At 50.1% G+C, this 15,495-nt stretch overlaps 1 protein-coding gene across 1 annotated transcript in view; it reads left to right on the top strand.

Annotated features, from left to right (window-relative positions):
* The window catches only part of TMEM201 (transmembrane protein 201), a 44,814-nt gene extending 30,065 nt beyond the window's left edge, over window positions 1-14,749 (top strand). The window contains exons 7-11 of the mRNA XM_044671262.1: window positions 4,615-4,838; window positions 7,514-7,585; window positions 9,983-10,315; window positions 11,327-11,464; window positions 14,188-14,749. Coding sequence (XP_044527197.1) covers window positions 4,615-4,838; window positions 7,514-7,585; window positions 9,983-10,315; window positions 11,327-11,464; window positions 14,188-14,285 — 865 coding nt within the window. The 3' untranslated portion in view covers window positions 14,286-14,749. The remainder of the gene's footprint in view (window positions 1-4,614; window positions 4,839-7,513; window positions 7,586-9,982; window positions 10,316-11,326; window positions 11,465-14,187) is intronic.
* The last annotated feature ends 746 nt before the right edge of the window (window positions 14,750-15,495 follow it).

Here is a 15,495-nt window from a genome sequence, read left to right on the forward strand (position 1 = left end):
TTACTATATCCTTTGCCCAATCTGTTTGTTCGTGTATATAGTATGTATGTGGGGGCTCTTTTGAGTAACTCCTCCTCCCCCTCTGCTTCTGAGTGCTATGTCACATTTATTTATTTTAAGGTAAAGTTAATTTTTTGTTTTGAAAAGTCTGTGATGTAAAAAAGGGAGTATCATCAGGGAGATATGTCCTGTGGGCATTGAAAATTGGAAAGCCTCAAGGAATGGCTTGTTCATCTGGGATATATTAATTGAAAGTCCAGTTTGGGAAGTGCTGGGGTTCCCCCAAAGACCATTAAGTGGTTGTTATGTAGTTACACTGAGGGCACAGTGTGATCGATACCAAGAGTGGGCTGAGAAGGTAATACTCTCCCTGGGGTGAAAAGCCCTTCACTTGGTGGTCTTTATTCCTGACAGGATGGCCCTGCCCAGAAAGGTCCCTCTCCTAGGTATGCATCATCCACAATTCCCATCCCAGGTTCTCCCTGTCCCCAAGCCAACCCCTCCACGAAATAGTTGACTTCAGCTCAGATCAGTCCCCCCATTTCTCCCCACCTATGAACAGGCTTCTGCCCATGTGACTCCAGGCTGCTAGGATTCTAAAAAGAGTGTTTTTCTTAATGCCCTCATCCTATGACAGCTCTCTGTGACTTTCTCTAAACCTCAGATTGTGGAGTTGTAGTAGTAACAGCAGCAGCATTTTGGTTGATTGTTTGGTGACCCCGATCGCTGTAAACCCCACCTCTAGTGCCAATTTTCATGTTCACAGCTTTTAAATAAATGCCTCCTGGCCCTTGGTTGTCCCGCAGTTTTGATTCTGGATACCATCTTGTTTGATCCTTTTTAAAATTTAAGGCATTTCCACTTGGAGGGAATATTCATTTGGGGTTTGGCATATGTACTCCAGGGGTCAGGCCATGGATCTCAGGGCTGGTGGGGCTAGGTGGTCAGACAGCTTCAGGCGGGCTGGTCCGTCCTTTCTGCTTCATTCCTTCCCATCTGTCCCCCTCTCACTGTGCCTTTTACTCCCTGCCTTTTCAATAAACTTTCCTCTCAATCTCTGATGTGTCTGCCTACTACATTGGTCCTGTTCTTGCCTTTCTCTTCCTCTCTAGAGTAAATTTAATATGGTCCCCATTTGACAGAGATTTTAATTCAGATCTTTTGGGCTCACATGTAAGATCTGATTGTCTTTGTTTTGGCTGGGAAGTCTGGAATAGACCCAATTTAGAGTTGAGATGGATTAAAATAGTGATAAAAACTAGACTTGTGATTTTGGTGGCTTAAGGAGCTCCAGGTGAGGAAACTCCCTGTCAGTACAGGCCAGCCCCTTCTCAGCAACCTAGTCTTGGAGAGCTTTCTAGAGTTTAGATGAGCAGTGCTATGAAGTAGATGAAGGAGTGAAGAGCTGACCAGGGAACCAGGATCTCCTGGGCTTAAGTCCTGCTTCCAAGGCCTGGGCCTTCAGACTCAGAAGAGGCCCTCATCAACAGTTTCTTTCCTACTGTAACTTAGAGGTGGGTGTGGGAGAGCCAGAGTACTGGAGGGGAGGCTCAGGGAGACCCAGGTTTGAGCCCCCAGCCCTGTTCTTTACCAGGCTAACAATGCTGGGCAAGTCCTTCATCTCTCTCAGAGCCCTGGTAAATGGGGAATAATGTGACGCTGCACTGTGGTGGTGGGTAGAGAGCTGGCCTCAGCAAAGAGCCCAGAAATATGTGAGGGCCGGGTCTTCTAATGCAGACACAGCCCTGCTGACCTTGGCAGGTCTGTAAAACAGGGAGCTGCAGAGAATTTCCTCATCTGGGATTCCAAATAGTAGCAAAATCACAAGGCCAGTCCTGTGCCTAATGAAGGAATAGGAGAAAACCTTTTTAAGGTTTCTCTTCCCTGTCCTCTGCCTACAGCCCATCTTCCAGATTTACCATGAGGAAAGTACACACCCTATACAGTCTGGATACTGAGTGAGGAGGTATAACTAGACAGACAAGAGTCCCAGTCCTGGGATCAGATAGCCTGAATTCAAATCCTGCCTCTGGGGCTAATTATCTGTCTGGCCTTGAATTAAGCCACCTCTTTGGGCCTCATTTTCCTCATCTGTAAATAGAGGGATTTCAATAGGGACCTTTGGCAGCCCCTTTAAACTTGAAATCTGTGATCCTGAGGGAGTCCGAGGGCCTGGGTTCAGATGCTTCTCTGTGGGTCCTTGTCAGAGGAGAAAGTTGGGGCCTCCAAGATCCCTTCCAGCTCCACATTGAAGGTCCTGTGGCTCTCCCTCGCTGCATAGTATCTTCTCTTCACAATCAGCCTGAGCTTCCTTTCAGATGTAAACCAGATTCCTTGGGAGCACATGCTCACTCGCCCTCCATGGCTTCTGGCACACATGATTTTTTCCTCTCACAGCTTGCCAGTAGTCGATAGAAGGCTGGTCTTGGAGTCAGGAAGTCCTGGGTTCAAATCTTGTCTCTGATCAGGTGTGACTAGGCTAGGCGCTCCCCTCTCAGTGTCCCCGGCTCATTCCATAAGGCCCATCTGCTCAGGGAATTGTCCATTCCAGGAGTTTCCTAAGGCTCACAGAAAACCCAGATCGGTGTTCTGTCTAGCCCAGATGAGGGCCATTGCGAGGTACAGAGGGATAAGGCGTGATGGGAAGCATTTGGAGGAGGAGAGGAATGGGATGTGAGAAACATGGCCTCCAAGCAGGCCAGGCCCTGCTCCTGGGGATCCCCTCATTGAACCTGGGAGAGCCTATCTAGAGCTAGTTCAGGGAGACCAGGCTCTGTCAGGCACCTACCTGGGGACATCTCCAAACCCGCCTGCCAGCCCAGTGCCTGCATGTGCCTGTGCCTGTCTCCCCGAGGCTGCCGATTCACTACTGATCGAGCACATACACACCCCGAGCCCGCCCCGGGCTCCCCGAGGAGCTCTTCCCAGCAGGTGCCCGCTGTATCTTGGATCCGGGGACAAGAGTCTGCACCAGGGTCTGCATGGTGTCTTGGGCCCTGGAGGCACCCCACCAGGCTTTAGGCTGTGTGCTAGTTTGTTAGGTTGGCTCTTCCTGGAGGAGAGCAGGGACGGGACAGAAATGACGTCCAAGGCTCACATCCAGGGCCTGATCTTGGTGGCTTCTGCACAGGCTGGCTGTTTGAACCCTCACCTTATCCCCCCCCCCCCATCCCCAAGATTTCCCAGATGGACCATGCCAGATGTTTTGAGATTGGGAGCTCTGAGCAGGAAGAAGGGAAGTCCTCTGCTGGCCCACTGCTCGAGGTCTAGGAAGCCAACACTTTGCTCCTCTTCCCCTACTTGTAGCAAACTGTCCTTTTAAACACTTAAACAACAACAACCCCACACACACAAATTTGGTGCACATGGAAACCATGGCATTGTCCGACCCGTCAACCCCACTGCCAAGGCCAACCACAGCCTTCCAGCTGCGCCCCATTCAGCAGCCTGGTCAGCCAAACAAACGTCCAGCCTAGGAATTAGTCCGCCAGCCTCAATTGTCCCCTGGGACCAGAGGTAAGGTTTGACCTTCCCCAGATCCCCCCCTTCCTGCTCCTCACCCCCTCCAAGTTGGCAGACTAATCTATTAATTCCCTCTGGTCACTCTCTTTTACTCTCCCCCTCGTAATCGATTGCTTTAATCAGAAGCATGGTTAAAATTCTGGCTTGTGGACCTTCCAGTCTGGTTGTCATTTGTCTTGTTCTTGAGTTAAAGAGACACTGTCACCTTTTGTCCATTGGTTGGCTCATTTATGTATATTTATATCTGTGTGTGTTCATTTTTTAAAAAAATAATCATTTAAAAACCATTTCCCTGAGCCTGGAGTTTGATGACATCATGTCCTGCTATGTCCATTCCAAAGCTTTGCATCCCCTCCCTGTCCCTTCCATACCACCATGCTTGTCCAGGGGCCTTAACCCGGGGGCCCAGGGCCGGAGAAGGCTCTGTCCTCATCTTCCTGGCCCCTCTCCCCCTTGGTGAGGAGGCTGATCACTAGCCACATGTCAAAACGCATGTTGTTTATTCTTAATCACATAACTAGGTTTGCCCAACAAGGTACTCTGTTGGCCTTGAACCCAAAGCTTAATCCTAAACCCTTTCCCATTGCCTGCCTGCAAACCTGGTCCCAGTAGGCCCAGTTTGAATAGGTCTGCTGGACCATCGGGGGAGGAGCTGGGAATGAGCCTGGGTTTGGGGGATTTCCCACGTCCCTTAGGGGAAGAGAGGTGAGTGGACAGAGTAGGGGTCAGCAGGGGTGACAGTGTCCCTTTAAAGTCGAGACCCTTGCACCTGTAGTGAAATTAGTCTGCCTGAGTGCTCGTGGGCATTTCTGAGGGATCGGGGTACTGTCTGTTCTCCCCCCACAAAGGGTAGGGATGAGCTGGGGCGGGGGGTGAGGGACAGGCCATGCTGGCACCTCCCAGCCACCGGCTCCTAATGATGTGAATGTGGTCAGATTGTGTCCTTGCTTTCACTAACCTCACACCACCCCCGCTCTGGGCTCATCCCGCCCTGGGCTCCTGCTCCATGGGGAGGGATGGTCTCCATCTGCACCCCCAGGGCCTCCTCTGCCACTGTCTCTCCCACCCCCATGTCATCTCTGTTGTTCACAGGTATCTCTCGGGAGACTCCAGTTCCTTCTTCCCCAGCAGCAATGGCCTGGCCTTCCCCTACCGCTCGGTGTCGCCTTCTCTCTTCGTTCCGACCCCACCCGCCTTCTTCCAGCTGACCCATCAGCAACTGCTCAGGTCCCCACGACGGACATCCTCGTCCTCCCTGCCGGGACGACTCCACAGGGCTCTGTCACTGGGGACCATCCCCTCCCTGACTCGAACCGGTGAGGAGTGCTGGGGCATCTGGACAGGCACGAGGCTCATGGGGAGGGGGTGGAGGAATGGAAAGAGCCCTACACTCGGAGCTGGGGGCCTGGCTTTCAGTCGTAGCCCTGCCTACCGAACCTCTTTGGATCAACTGCCCGTGGCTCTCAGAAGCCCCATTTGTCTCAAACAATCTGAGGGAGGTCTTTCCCAGCTCCAACATTCTATGTTCTAAGACCCCCTCCTAGGTCTGATGTCCTGGGTTCTAAACTCTGTCCCAGCTCTGAGGTTCTGAGTTCTAAGGTCCCTCCCACCCCATCATTGTGTGTTCCTCTCCATTACATTGAATCTTTCTCAACCATCTCTCCTCATCCCATTTCAAGAACAGAAAGCTGAATTTCAGTGGAAAGACTGCTGGAAGTTTTGGATAGTACTCTGGGGAAGAACAGGGATCTGAGGGCACAACGCTTTGCTTACCTTTTTCCCTTTAAATAAAATATTGTTAATTATCCTTTACAGGATAAAAGGCAGGGTCTTAACTTCAGAAGGGGAGCAATTCCTGCCCCTAATCTTTCCTTAGAAGATAAATGACAGGCTTGAGGAGCTGGCCTTTGTCTTTAAGGATGAAGAGAGAGTAGGACCCTGAGGCAGGTTTAGGTGTCTCCTTCACAGCCACACCCTGAGCTTCTTCTCCCTTTGAAGAGAGACAGATGTTGAAATCCCTTTTCTGGCTTTCAGAAGCCTTCATTCAGGCCTTCATCTCATTGGGAGTCCGTAAGAAAGACCTCTTTCCAGCTCCTCCTCCTGGGCAGCCAGCTCAGCTTGCCCTACTCTGAGCTAGCGACTTTGACCCTAGTCTTCTCTGCAGGGCCTGGGACAAATGGAGGGCATCTCTTTGTCCCTGTAAGAATACTCTTCTGACATCAAGATGGTGATAGAGGGAATGGGGTGCTAGTCTCGGTCAGGAAGACCCAAGGTTGATTGCCGCTAACTTCAGGCAGTTCCTAGTGGTAAGAGGGACCATAATCAAATCATCCAGGTTCTTTGAGCCTCAGTTTTTTCATCTATAAAATGAATATCATAATAGCTTCTGCCTCAAGAGTAATTGTGAGGATTAGATGAGATAATGGAGGTAGAGAAAACATTTTACCAAAATCTTACATTGGAATAAAAAGGAAACCAAATATAAGTCATTAGAGTATAAGTTCCTGCAGGAAGAGTTTCATTTTTGTCTTTGTATCCTGATTACCTGACACAGTACCTGGTACACAGCAGGTGCTTAATAAGCTTAGTTTGAGCTCTCTTAATGTCCCCTGGATCAGGGGGTCTTCTCTTTGTGCCTTAGACCCTTCTCACAAGCCCAGGGAGCCCTTCTCAGAATTGTTTTTAAATATATAAAATGTGTTGGATTACAAGGGAAACCTACATTGAAATGGAGTCATTTTTTAAATTTAATTCCTGGGCCCCAGGTTAAGGTTCTGCTTTAAGGACTTTGTTCCTGAGGCTTATCCATGGTGCTGGGAAGGACAGGGGCAGCAGTACAGGATCTGTCCATGGTGCTGGAGGGCCTGTTAGGGTATAGGCTAGATTTAGCATCAGAGAGAGGGAAGGCAGGCTGTTGCTGAGGGACTAAACACTGGAGCATATAGAAATCAAAATCAAAGTAGCCTCTCCCCTTGGAGCTTATGTGCAGTTGGGAAAAACCACGCACCAAGTTAATATGCCCAAAGTAATTGGGGGACGACAGAAGGTACTGACAACTGGAAAGAATCAGAAAAGCTTCATGCAGGAGAGGTAGCTAAGGATTCTGGGAAGTAGAAATGAGGAGGCTGAGACTATGCAAGAGTTGAAGTGTTATGTAGGGCACAGTATGCCATTTGAGCTAGAAAGGCTTTCTTAAGTTATTATTCATTTGTTTTTTTAACATTCACTTTAAAAATTGAGTTCTGAATTCCCCATCCTCCCCTACCCATTTAGAAGGCAAGCAATATATCATACATATGAAATCATATAGAACATATTCTCATATTAGCCATATTATGAAAAAAAACAAGAGGGATTAAGTGCTTCAGTCTGCACTCAGAGTTCATCAGGCCTCTCTAGAGATGGGGATAGCACTTTTTTCCCCCCACGCCCTTTGTCTTGGATCATTGAGTTGATCATAGTAGCTAAGTCTTTCACAGTTGATCATCCTTATACTATTGCTGTAACTATATGCAGTGCTCTCCTAGTTCTCACTTCCCTTGGCATCACTTCATGAAAGTCTTCCCAGGATTTTCTGAAGGCATTCTGCTTGGCATTTCTTATAGCACACTAGTATTCCATCATAATCAGGACACAGCTTGTTCAGCTGTTCTCCAGTGGATGGGCATCCCTTCGATTTCCACTTCTTTTAGCTAGAAGTTTGGGTATGAGAGAGAGAAATGGAAAATCTGCCTGGAACCACAACTGTCTATGAACATGAATCAGACAAGGCATAATGTTGCTTGGAGCTATGTAGATAGTCATTGCAAAGAATTCAGAAAAAAAGGAGGGGTAGTGTGGGTAGAGAAGGCTCGGCAGAGGTGGTGGGCTTGGGTGAGCTCTAGTTCAATGGAGATAATAGCCAGTATATTCTAGAGTGAGATGGGGAGCTGGGGTGCTCAGCCTATGGTACTGGTCCTAATGAGCTGCTTTGTTTTTCTCTCCTCTCCAGATTCAGGGTATCTTTTCAGTGGGAGCCGCCCACCATCTCAGGCATCTCAGTCCAAGGAGACATCTATGTCAGGCAAGGAGAAATACAGGGTTTGGGGAGTAGAGAAGGATAGAAGGTTACACATTTGAGATAGAGGCCATCTAGTCCAGCCCTTTCACTTAACACATGAGGAATCTAAAGGCTAGCAAAATTAAGTGATTTGCCTATGGTCACATAGATGCAGAACTGGGCCTGGATCCCAGGTCCTCTGTTCAAATCCAGCACTCTTTCCACTACACCCTCTATAGCAGAGGGAAGACACTTAGGGGAAAAGGTGAAGATTTGAAAACGCTGTTTTTTGGAGCAGTAAATATTAATAACTACTCCCATTTTTATAATACTTCAAGGCCTGCAAAGGACTTTTCTGAAAATGAGCCAGGCAAGAAATTCTGTTGCTTCGCCTTTTCAGGCGTTGGGGGATGATCTCAATTCACAAAGGGTCATTTATGAAACAGCAAGCAACAGTTTTTTTTCGAATTCTAAAGTTTTTCAAGTTCTGAAAGCTTTTAGCCTCACAGCCTTGTTTCCTACAAATACCATCTGGGACCCCCTGAACTAGAAATCTGCTGAAGGTCCTGCTGGGCCTGGGTGCCCACTCAGCTTTAGAAAGAAGCAGAAATCTAAGCAAGCCTATCCCCTGTTCTTTCTTTTTCTCTAGCTCCCAAGCTTAGGGAAGGGGTGAGAAGAGGGGAGAGTTCTTGGCTTATCTTTTCCAGTTATACTTGAGGCTGGAGGAGAGGAGGAGAGACCCTTGGACATTCAGAGGAAAACTTAGTAAGTGGAAAAGCACCTAGAGCTCAGCAACTAAGACAGGGAAGCAAGCAAGAAAGAAATGTCGTCATGTCCTTACCATGCACTCGGGGGACAGTCACAAGCAGTGCTACTGCAGAAAACAAAGAGAAGCTGTAGACAATGAAGCAACAGAAAGAACCTGCAGGAAACCCTAACCAAGTCATCACCTGGAGGAGATAGAACCAAATGGAGGAGAATAAGCAGGAGAAGACTGGGAAAGGCTTGCAAAGATTTTTTTTAAACCCTTCCCTTCTGGCTCACTATCAATTCTAAGACAGAAGTGTGGCAAGCGCTAGACAATCAGGGTTAAGCGACTGACCTGGGGGTCATATGCCTGGAAAATATCTGAAGCCAAATTTTTTCTTCTTTCTTTTTTAACTCTTACCTTCTATCTTAGTATCAATACTGAGCATCAGTTCCAAGGCAAAAGAGCAGTAATGGGTAGGCAGTGGCCATTAAGTGATTTGCTCAGGATCACATGGCTAGGAAGTGTCTAAATCCAGATTTGAACCCAGAACCTCCCAACTCTAGGCCTGGTGCTCCATCCATGGTGCTACCTAGCTGCCCCACAAAGCTTTTTAATAGCAATCTGTTTACCATCAAGGACAATAGAGGCACCACCCTTGGAGTCTTAGCAGTGCAGTACAAGGGGCATTGAATAGGAACCAAGACGGGGAAAGCAGCCAAACTGGGTGACGTGCCCAGAAGAGGTGGCACTAGACAGTGTGATCCTGAGTCTCTTGGGATCAATTCTCAAGGAAAGGAAGGTAGCAAACACATGAAAAAAACTGGGGATTTTAATAATCCGCCAAAAAGCATCAATCAAAACATATTGACTGTGTCTGAAAATAAATGTTTCCCCTGGAGTCCATCCCCTCTCTGTTGGGGTGGCTACGGGTGGCGGAGTCAGTAGCATGCTTCATTTTAGAGCCCTGGGACCTATCCTTTAATTCCAACATTCTGCCAGTGTCGCTCTACGGCTGCAGCATGGAACATAGCTGTCTCCAAAGAATGGGGAATGAGACACTGTGAGTGTGAGTGGGCCATGACCCAGCCCCAAGGGGGAACTTGAAGAGAATAGGAAGAAAAGACATCCCAGGGAAATAAAGGCTAGGAAGGAAGATGGGATGATGGGTGCAGAACTCCGGTGCCCGACTGTCAGTAGACAGACAAGCCCCTTAGCAATCAGTCAGTAGTTGTTCATTAAGCGTTAAGGTATGCTAAGCACATAGCGTGGTGAATTTGTAGGAAGAGTTAGGCTACAAACTCATCATTGGAAAGAACTCCTAAATCCATGAGATTGAGGATCCATTTGTTTGAGTCAGGAAAAAATTATTAGACTTGGCCAAAAGTAGAATGGGCCCAAGGGTGGGGTTGTAGAGCGGGTACCCTTCCAAGGTCTTTAAGAAGCAACTGGGTGACTGCTTGTCAGAGACTGGACTAGATGGCCACTGGGGTCCTTCCCAGCCTTAAAATTCTATGATTTGGGGTAATGGATTTCCCTGCTTAACTCCTTACCCTTGGCATGCTGGCTGAGAACCCTCTTTATGTCTATTTACAGCCTGCTGACTTGTATTGGCTACTAGGGGTCTATATTTCTCTCCCTTAAAGCCTGCCTCTTCTTTGTGTCTCTTCCAGATTACTTCACTCTGCTTTCTGGGAGCTGTGCCTCTTCCCCAATTCCTTCTCCGACTCCTTCTGTGGCAGGTTCCGTGGCTTCTAGTTCTGGTTCCCTCCGCCTCCGCCGGCCACTCATCAGCCCAGCTCGCCTCAACTTGAAGGGGCAGAAGCTTCTGCTTTTCCCATCCCCTGGCGGGACCCCGAACACTCCCAGCAGCTCGGATGAGCCCAGCAGCCCTGCAGATGGCAGTCTGCTCAGCACCGAGTTCTCTCGATTCCCCAGGAAGAGGCAACCTCCCCAGGGCTTCCAGGGCATACGTGGAAAGTCCTTTCTCCATCAGACTGGAAGAGGTGAGAGAATCTTTGGACCTGGGCACTTTTAAGATTTGACAAGCCATACTGTCAGGTCTGACCCATCTTTGGGTAAGAGACCTATGGGGGCAGGGAGTGGGGTACACATCAGGAGTTTGGGGGAGGAACCTTGAGCCGGGTGGCAAGTGGTGGCATTTGTGTGAAGTTAGGTGATGATTCCCATAGTCTCTGACCCTAGAGGAAAGCCTTGATATCAGGAAAAGCTTCTAACAACAAGAGCTGTCCAGAAGTGGAAAAAAAAGCGCTCCCTGGAGGTCTTCAAGCAAGGCTTGATTGACCTTGACCACATGGAGGGGAGGAGATTCTAGTTCAGCTGTGGGTTAAACTCAATGGCTGCAGGGGTTCTCCTTCAACCCCTAGATTCCCAAGATTGCCAAGGAAGAGAAAAGGCCATCCAGCCCACCCAGATTAATTCAGCAAGCCTCGATAAAACTGCTCTGTCAGCCACTGATGTACGTGGGAGTAAATACCCTGCCCGCCTGCCCACCCTTCGGGAGCGTACATTCCCCTGAATGTTTTTGACAGCGCCCACCTAACAAACACGCGGTAGTTTCTTTGCCAGTCTAAGTTTGTGATGAGTGTCTTGGCCCCTGGACCACCCTTCAAGTCACCTGTAGATGATCTTGGGAGAAGACTGTTTACTGTCCTCCCCTCGTCTGCTTCCCTTTTCCTTCCACGGTTTTCAGTAGCCTGCAAGGTCCTCCCTCCTCTGCTCCCTGCGGTGCTGTGGGCTCCTTCGAAAGCTGTTGCTTCCCACCCCAGATGCCACTGCATTGCAGTGATCCTGGAGTGAGCCCTCAGCTTTTTGCTTTCCTGTTGGGGTGAGGTTATCGTCAGGTTGTTGGGTCTTCCCCTCCCTGAAACTGGACCCAGAGTGATGGGAAGTGACTGAAGAGAATGGGCCAGCTTCCCCCTTAGCTCCTGTGTCTGACCTGCCCCTGTGCCGAGTCGGATCAATGCGCCTCGTGAAGCGTCTCTCTCTGTCCCCAGACCTGCGGTCCCACATTGAGAGGGGCCGCATCTACAGTGACCGCTTCATCAAAAGAGAGGACGACTCCTCGCACTCGTCGGCCTGTGTGGTGGACACCACTACCAAAGGGTGCCTAGAGGAGGCGGTGGGCTGGAGAGGTAGGTGTCCTGCCAGAGGCATCTTTCCCAGGGAAGAAGAGCACAATGGGGGGTATGCAGGACCCCACAACTAACTCCCCTTCCCTTCTCGAGCATCTCTTCAGGGGTGCCTGCTCTGTGCCGGGCTCTGTGAAGCCCCAGCCAGAGCAGCCCTGCCCTCGAGGAGACCCTCTCCTTCTGAGCTCCCCTCAGGCATCATTTCCTGTGTGAAGGCTTTCCTAGCCACAGCCTCCAGCTGCAGGGGCTGCCCCCCGCTGGCTTTGTGTGACTCCTGTGTCCGTGTTGCTTCCCTGGGTAGAACGGTAGCTCCTGGAAGCCTTCGGGGACTTTCTTCTCTTTTGTCTTTGGGTCCCAGGCCATAGCAGGTGAGTCTAAAAATGCATGTTGATTGAGTGATTTAACAAAGAACTTTCTAAGCTATGACCTTGTGACTTTCCTGAAATTCATACAGGAAGTGGGGTGTTCCGCTTGATTCGGGGTCCAGGCTGTTGATCTAGGCTGGATGGCGGATTTCTTGCACGTGCTAGTTCACAGAAGGTTTGAGTGTGCCAGGCGCATGGTCCTCCCTAGAGGGAAGATGGGTTCTCCAGCTGAGGTCAAGGCTGGAAGCTTTTAGTGGACTATGTTCAGAGAAAAGCCCAAGAGTGTGAGATGGATCTGACCCAGAAAGAAAGTGTAGATATGGAGGAGGTGGGGTCCCAGCCAGGTTTAGGGAGTCTCTGCTCAAGAAAGGACTCCAGGTAGGGGAGAAAGACAGGCATTACATTCACCCCCAACACCTGACTTTAGGTCAAAGCTGAGGATACCTCCTTGAAGCAGTGTGCCTGTCCCTCATGTGGGCAGTGGGGATGGAGAGACCATTTTCCTAAGGAGCATAGACATCTTTTACCCACCCATCATCCATCAGAGGCAGTGGGGTGGAGGGGAGCAAGGAATAGGTCTGGAGTCAGAATTGATTCTCGGGTTCCCTTCCTGCCTTGGACATTTACTAGCCCTGGGACCCTGAGCAACTTGCTTTACCTGTCAAGCCTTCACTTTGCTCATTGGTAAATGAGGGAGAGTTCTAAGGTCCCTTCCAGTCCTCTTCTCATGTTTCCTGGCTCCAGAAAGTTGCCCATCCTTGGATAGAGAGAACCAGTGGGTGAGGTTGCTGAGCCACCCTCAGTGATTTTGGGGATGATTGAAAACAGGGCAGGGTTCTCAGGCCTGGAGACATAGGCTGTCATCTCTGCTTTCAAAAAAGGATAGAGAATGGAGTCTACAGACTGTCGGCCAGTGAGCTGAACGAGGATCTTTGTCCAGTTCCTCGAGCACATTGTTCGAGGGATGGTAGTGAGCCTCTGGAAAAGGTGGTTTCATTACCAAGGGGCACCCGATGGAGCGGGGGACTCTTCTGTTAACCGGTTACTGAATGGGCAGACCTGGGAACACCCATGAGACCATTTTAGCAAAACATTTGGCAACCTCATGGGCCATTCCTGGGAGAAGACAGAGAGCCTTGGGCCAGCTAGTTAGGTGGTTTTAGCTCTGCTGAACAGTCCAGCAGAAATGCTTATCAACTGATCTGTGGTTTGGTGGCAGCATGGCAGAAGGGCTCTAGGGGAACCCCAGGCCCCTGTGCTGGGCTTTCTGCTGGCCAGTAGCTCTGTCAAGGTCAAATAAAGGCAAAGATTGGTGGCTTATGAAATGGGCAGATGAGACAAAGCTGGGGAGGGACAACAACACACTGGGATGACAGGGTCAGAGTCCAGAAGACTGCATTGAAAACATTAATGTGAAATTGAGTGGGGACACTTGATAAGAACATTTAATAGGCTTGCGTTTGGGTTCCCAAAGTGAACACTGCAAATACAGTATGAAGAACGCAGGCCTTGACAATAGTGTAAATAGTGTACCTGAAGAGGACCGTTCAGAGCAGTGGAGTCAGCAGTAGGATGTGACAGTTGAGAAAGTCAATGGGTCCATCACCAAGCACCTATTAGGCACCTACTGTGTATCTGGCACCAGGATTTGTTTTTGCCAATTTTTTACACATAATAACAAATTTTTGCATAAGTTTTCTGAATTTATATGATCTAATTTGTTTTCCTCTCTCCCTTCCCTTCACCCCTCCTGGAGCTGGCAAGCAACTTGATCTGAGTTATACATGTATTATTATACAAAACATATTTCCATATTGTTCTTTTTTTTTAAGTAGATAATCATATGAAACCAGAAACCCAAATAAATATGCCAGGCACCATGTTAAGTATGGCAAGAGTGTGAAAGTGATATAGGCCTGCTGTATGCTCTGCTCTGCCCATCACATTGAGAGAATTCTGTTCTAGGCACCCATTTTAGAAAGCATTGATAACCCGGAGGGCAGCCAGGATGGGCGAGGGCTCCAAGCCTGTGCTGTGTGGAGACAGTTAGCCTAGAGCACAAAAGCCAGAGGGAGCAGGGCAGGCAGGGGCCACAAAGGCAACAGCTACCTTCAGGGACATGGAGGGCTGCCATTCAGAAGAGGAATGGGGCATCTGCAGACAGACCCAAGAGCCATCTAAGGAGGCCAAATGGAGGTGGGGCTCCCCTTTCTCAGAGGCCTTCAGGCAGCAGCCAGTCGATCCGTGCCTGCTTCTGTTGTGGTGGGGCTTCTTCTGGTTTGGGCTGGATCTCTTTTCCACTGAAGGTCCTTTCACTATGGAGACCGTCCAATTCCAATTCTCTCCATCTCTCTCCTTTAGGTCGTTTCAGCAATTCCCTCATCCGAGGCCTCCTGGCCGTGAGCTTGGCAGCCAACGCTCTCTTCACGTCTGCCTACCTGTACCAGAGCCTGAGCTGAACCTGCCACCCCTCGCCCCTCTGGCTTACACTGCCAGGCCAGCCCGAAGGGCCCGGGACGCATGGCGCCGCAGGTTATCCTGCCCCCTCCCCTCCCACTGGGCCCTACTTGGCTCAAGGACCGAATGCTTGTTGCTCCCACCACCACCAAAGACCTTGGGGGGCCCGTGGTAAAGACCCCCCCAGGGCGGCCGACTCACTCTCCAGGGAACTCCTGCCCGTGTCTCTCCAGCCCTTCTCCCTCGAACCCCCGTGACTTCTCTCCTTCCAGTATTGGATGTTGCTGCAGAGGAAGAATCAAAGAGGAGATCCCAGCCAGTTCTTGGCACAAACCTTTCTCTCCTCATCCCATTTTTTGAACAAGGTGGCTGCTTCCCTTAAGTGCTCAGACCCTTAGGTGCTGAGTGTCTTCTGTGCCCTGCCCACGGGCTCTCTGGTTGATTCCCTCAGGCTGCATGGCCTTGGGGTGTCCCTGGAGCCTAGGTTCCTGATGCCAAGGCTTCCACAGGCCATTCCCCCAGCCAGAGGTGCCACTGCTGCTGTGATGCCAGCCAGAGCAGGAGCAGGTAGGGACCTAACCTGGTCGCATCACCACAAGCTGCCTCCTTGTCGCATCCTGTCCCATCCTGTCAGGTCTCTCAGGGACAGCTTTCCCAAGGCCGGGCTGGCTAACAGAGGAGCTCGGTTGGGGAAAGGAAGACATGGGGCCTTCTCGAGGTCTCGGCCGGGCACGACGTGTGCTCTTTGAAACCCCGGCCTAGTCCTACGTCTTGGACCGTGTGGGGAGCAAGAGAGTCCGTGCATTGTAGGACCCTCGGATGAGAAGTGCTGCTTCTTAAGAGTGAGCACCCCCTGCTTTGCCCTGTTCTGTGGTAAGTGATGCTGGGATGGTGAAATCTGTTTTGTGGCAAGGAAACCCCCTCTTCCCCCCAGCAGTAGGGCCTCTGCTCCCTTGGCCTCTCCCTCTGGCTTCTCCTGAGGAGAGCGTCACGGCCCTCTCCCTAGCAGCCAAACGGTGCCTGTGAGATACTGCATTTTATTCACTCTTCAGCAGACTGGGCCCCTCTTCTCGGAAGACCCTGACCCACTCTCTCCTTGGGGCGGAGCCGCCCAGGTCCCCTGATCTTCCAGGATGGCTCCTCTCTTTCTCCCCATCCACTGCCATGGGGGGGAGGGGCTTCACTGTGAAACCTCTCCGCTACACAATCTAC

The sequence above is a fragment of the Gracilinanus agilis genome, chromosome 3 (genome assembly GCF_016433145.1).
Source record: "Gracilinanus agilis isolate LMUSP501 chromosome 3, AgileGrace, whole genome shotgun sequence".
NCBI lineage: Eukaryota > Metazoa > Chordata > Mammalia > Didelphimorphia > Didelphidae > Gracilinanus > Gracilinanus agilis.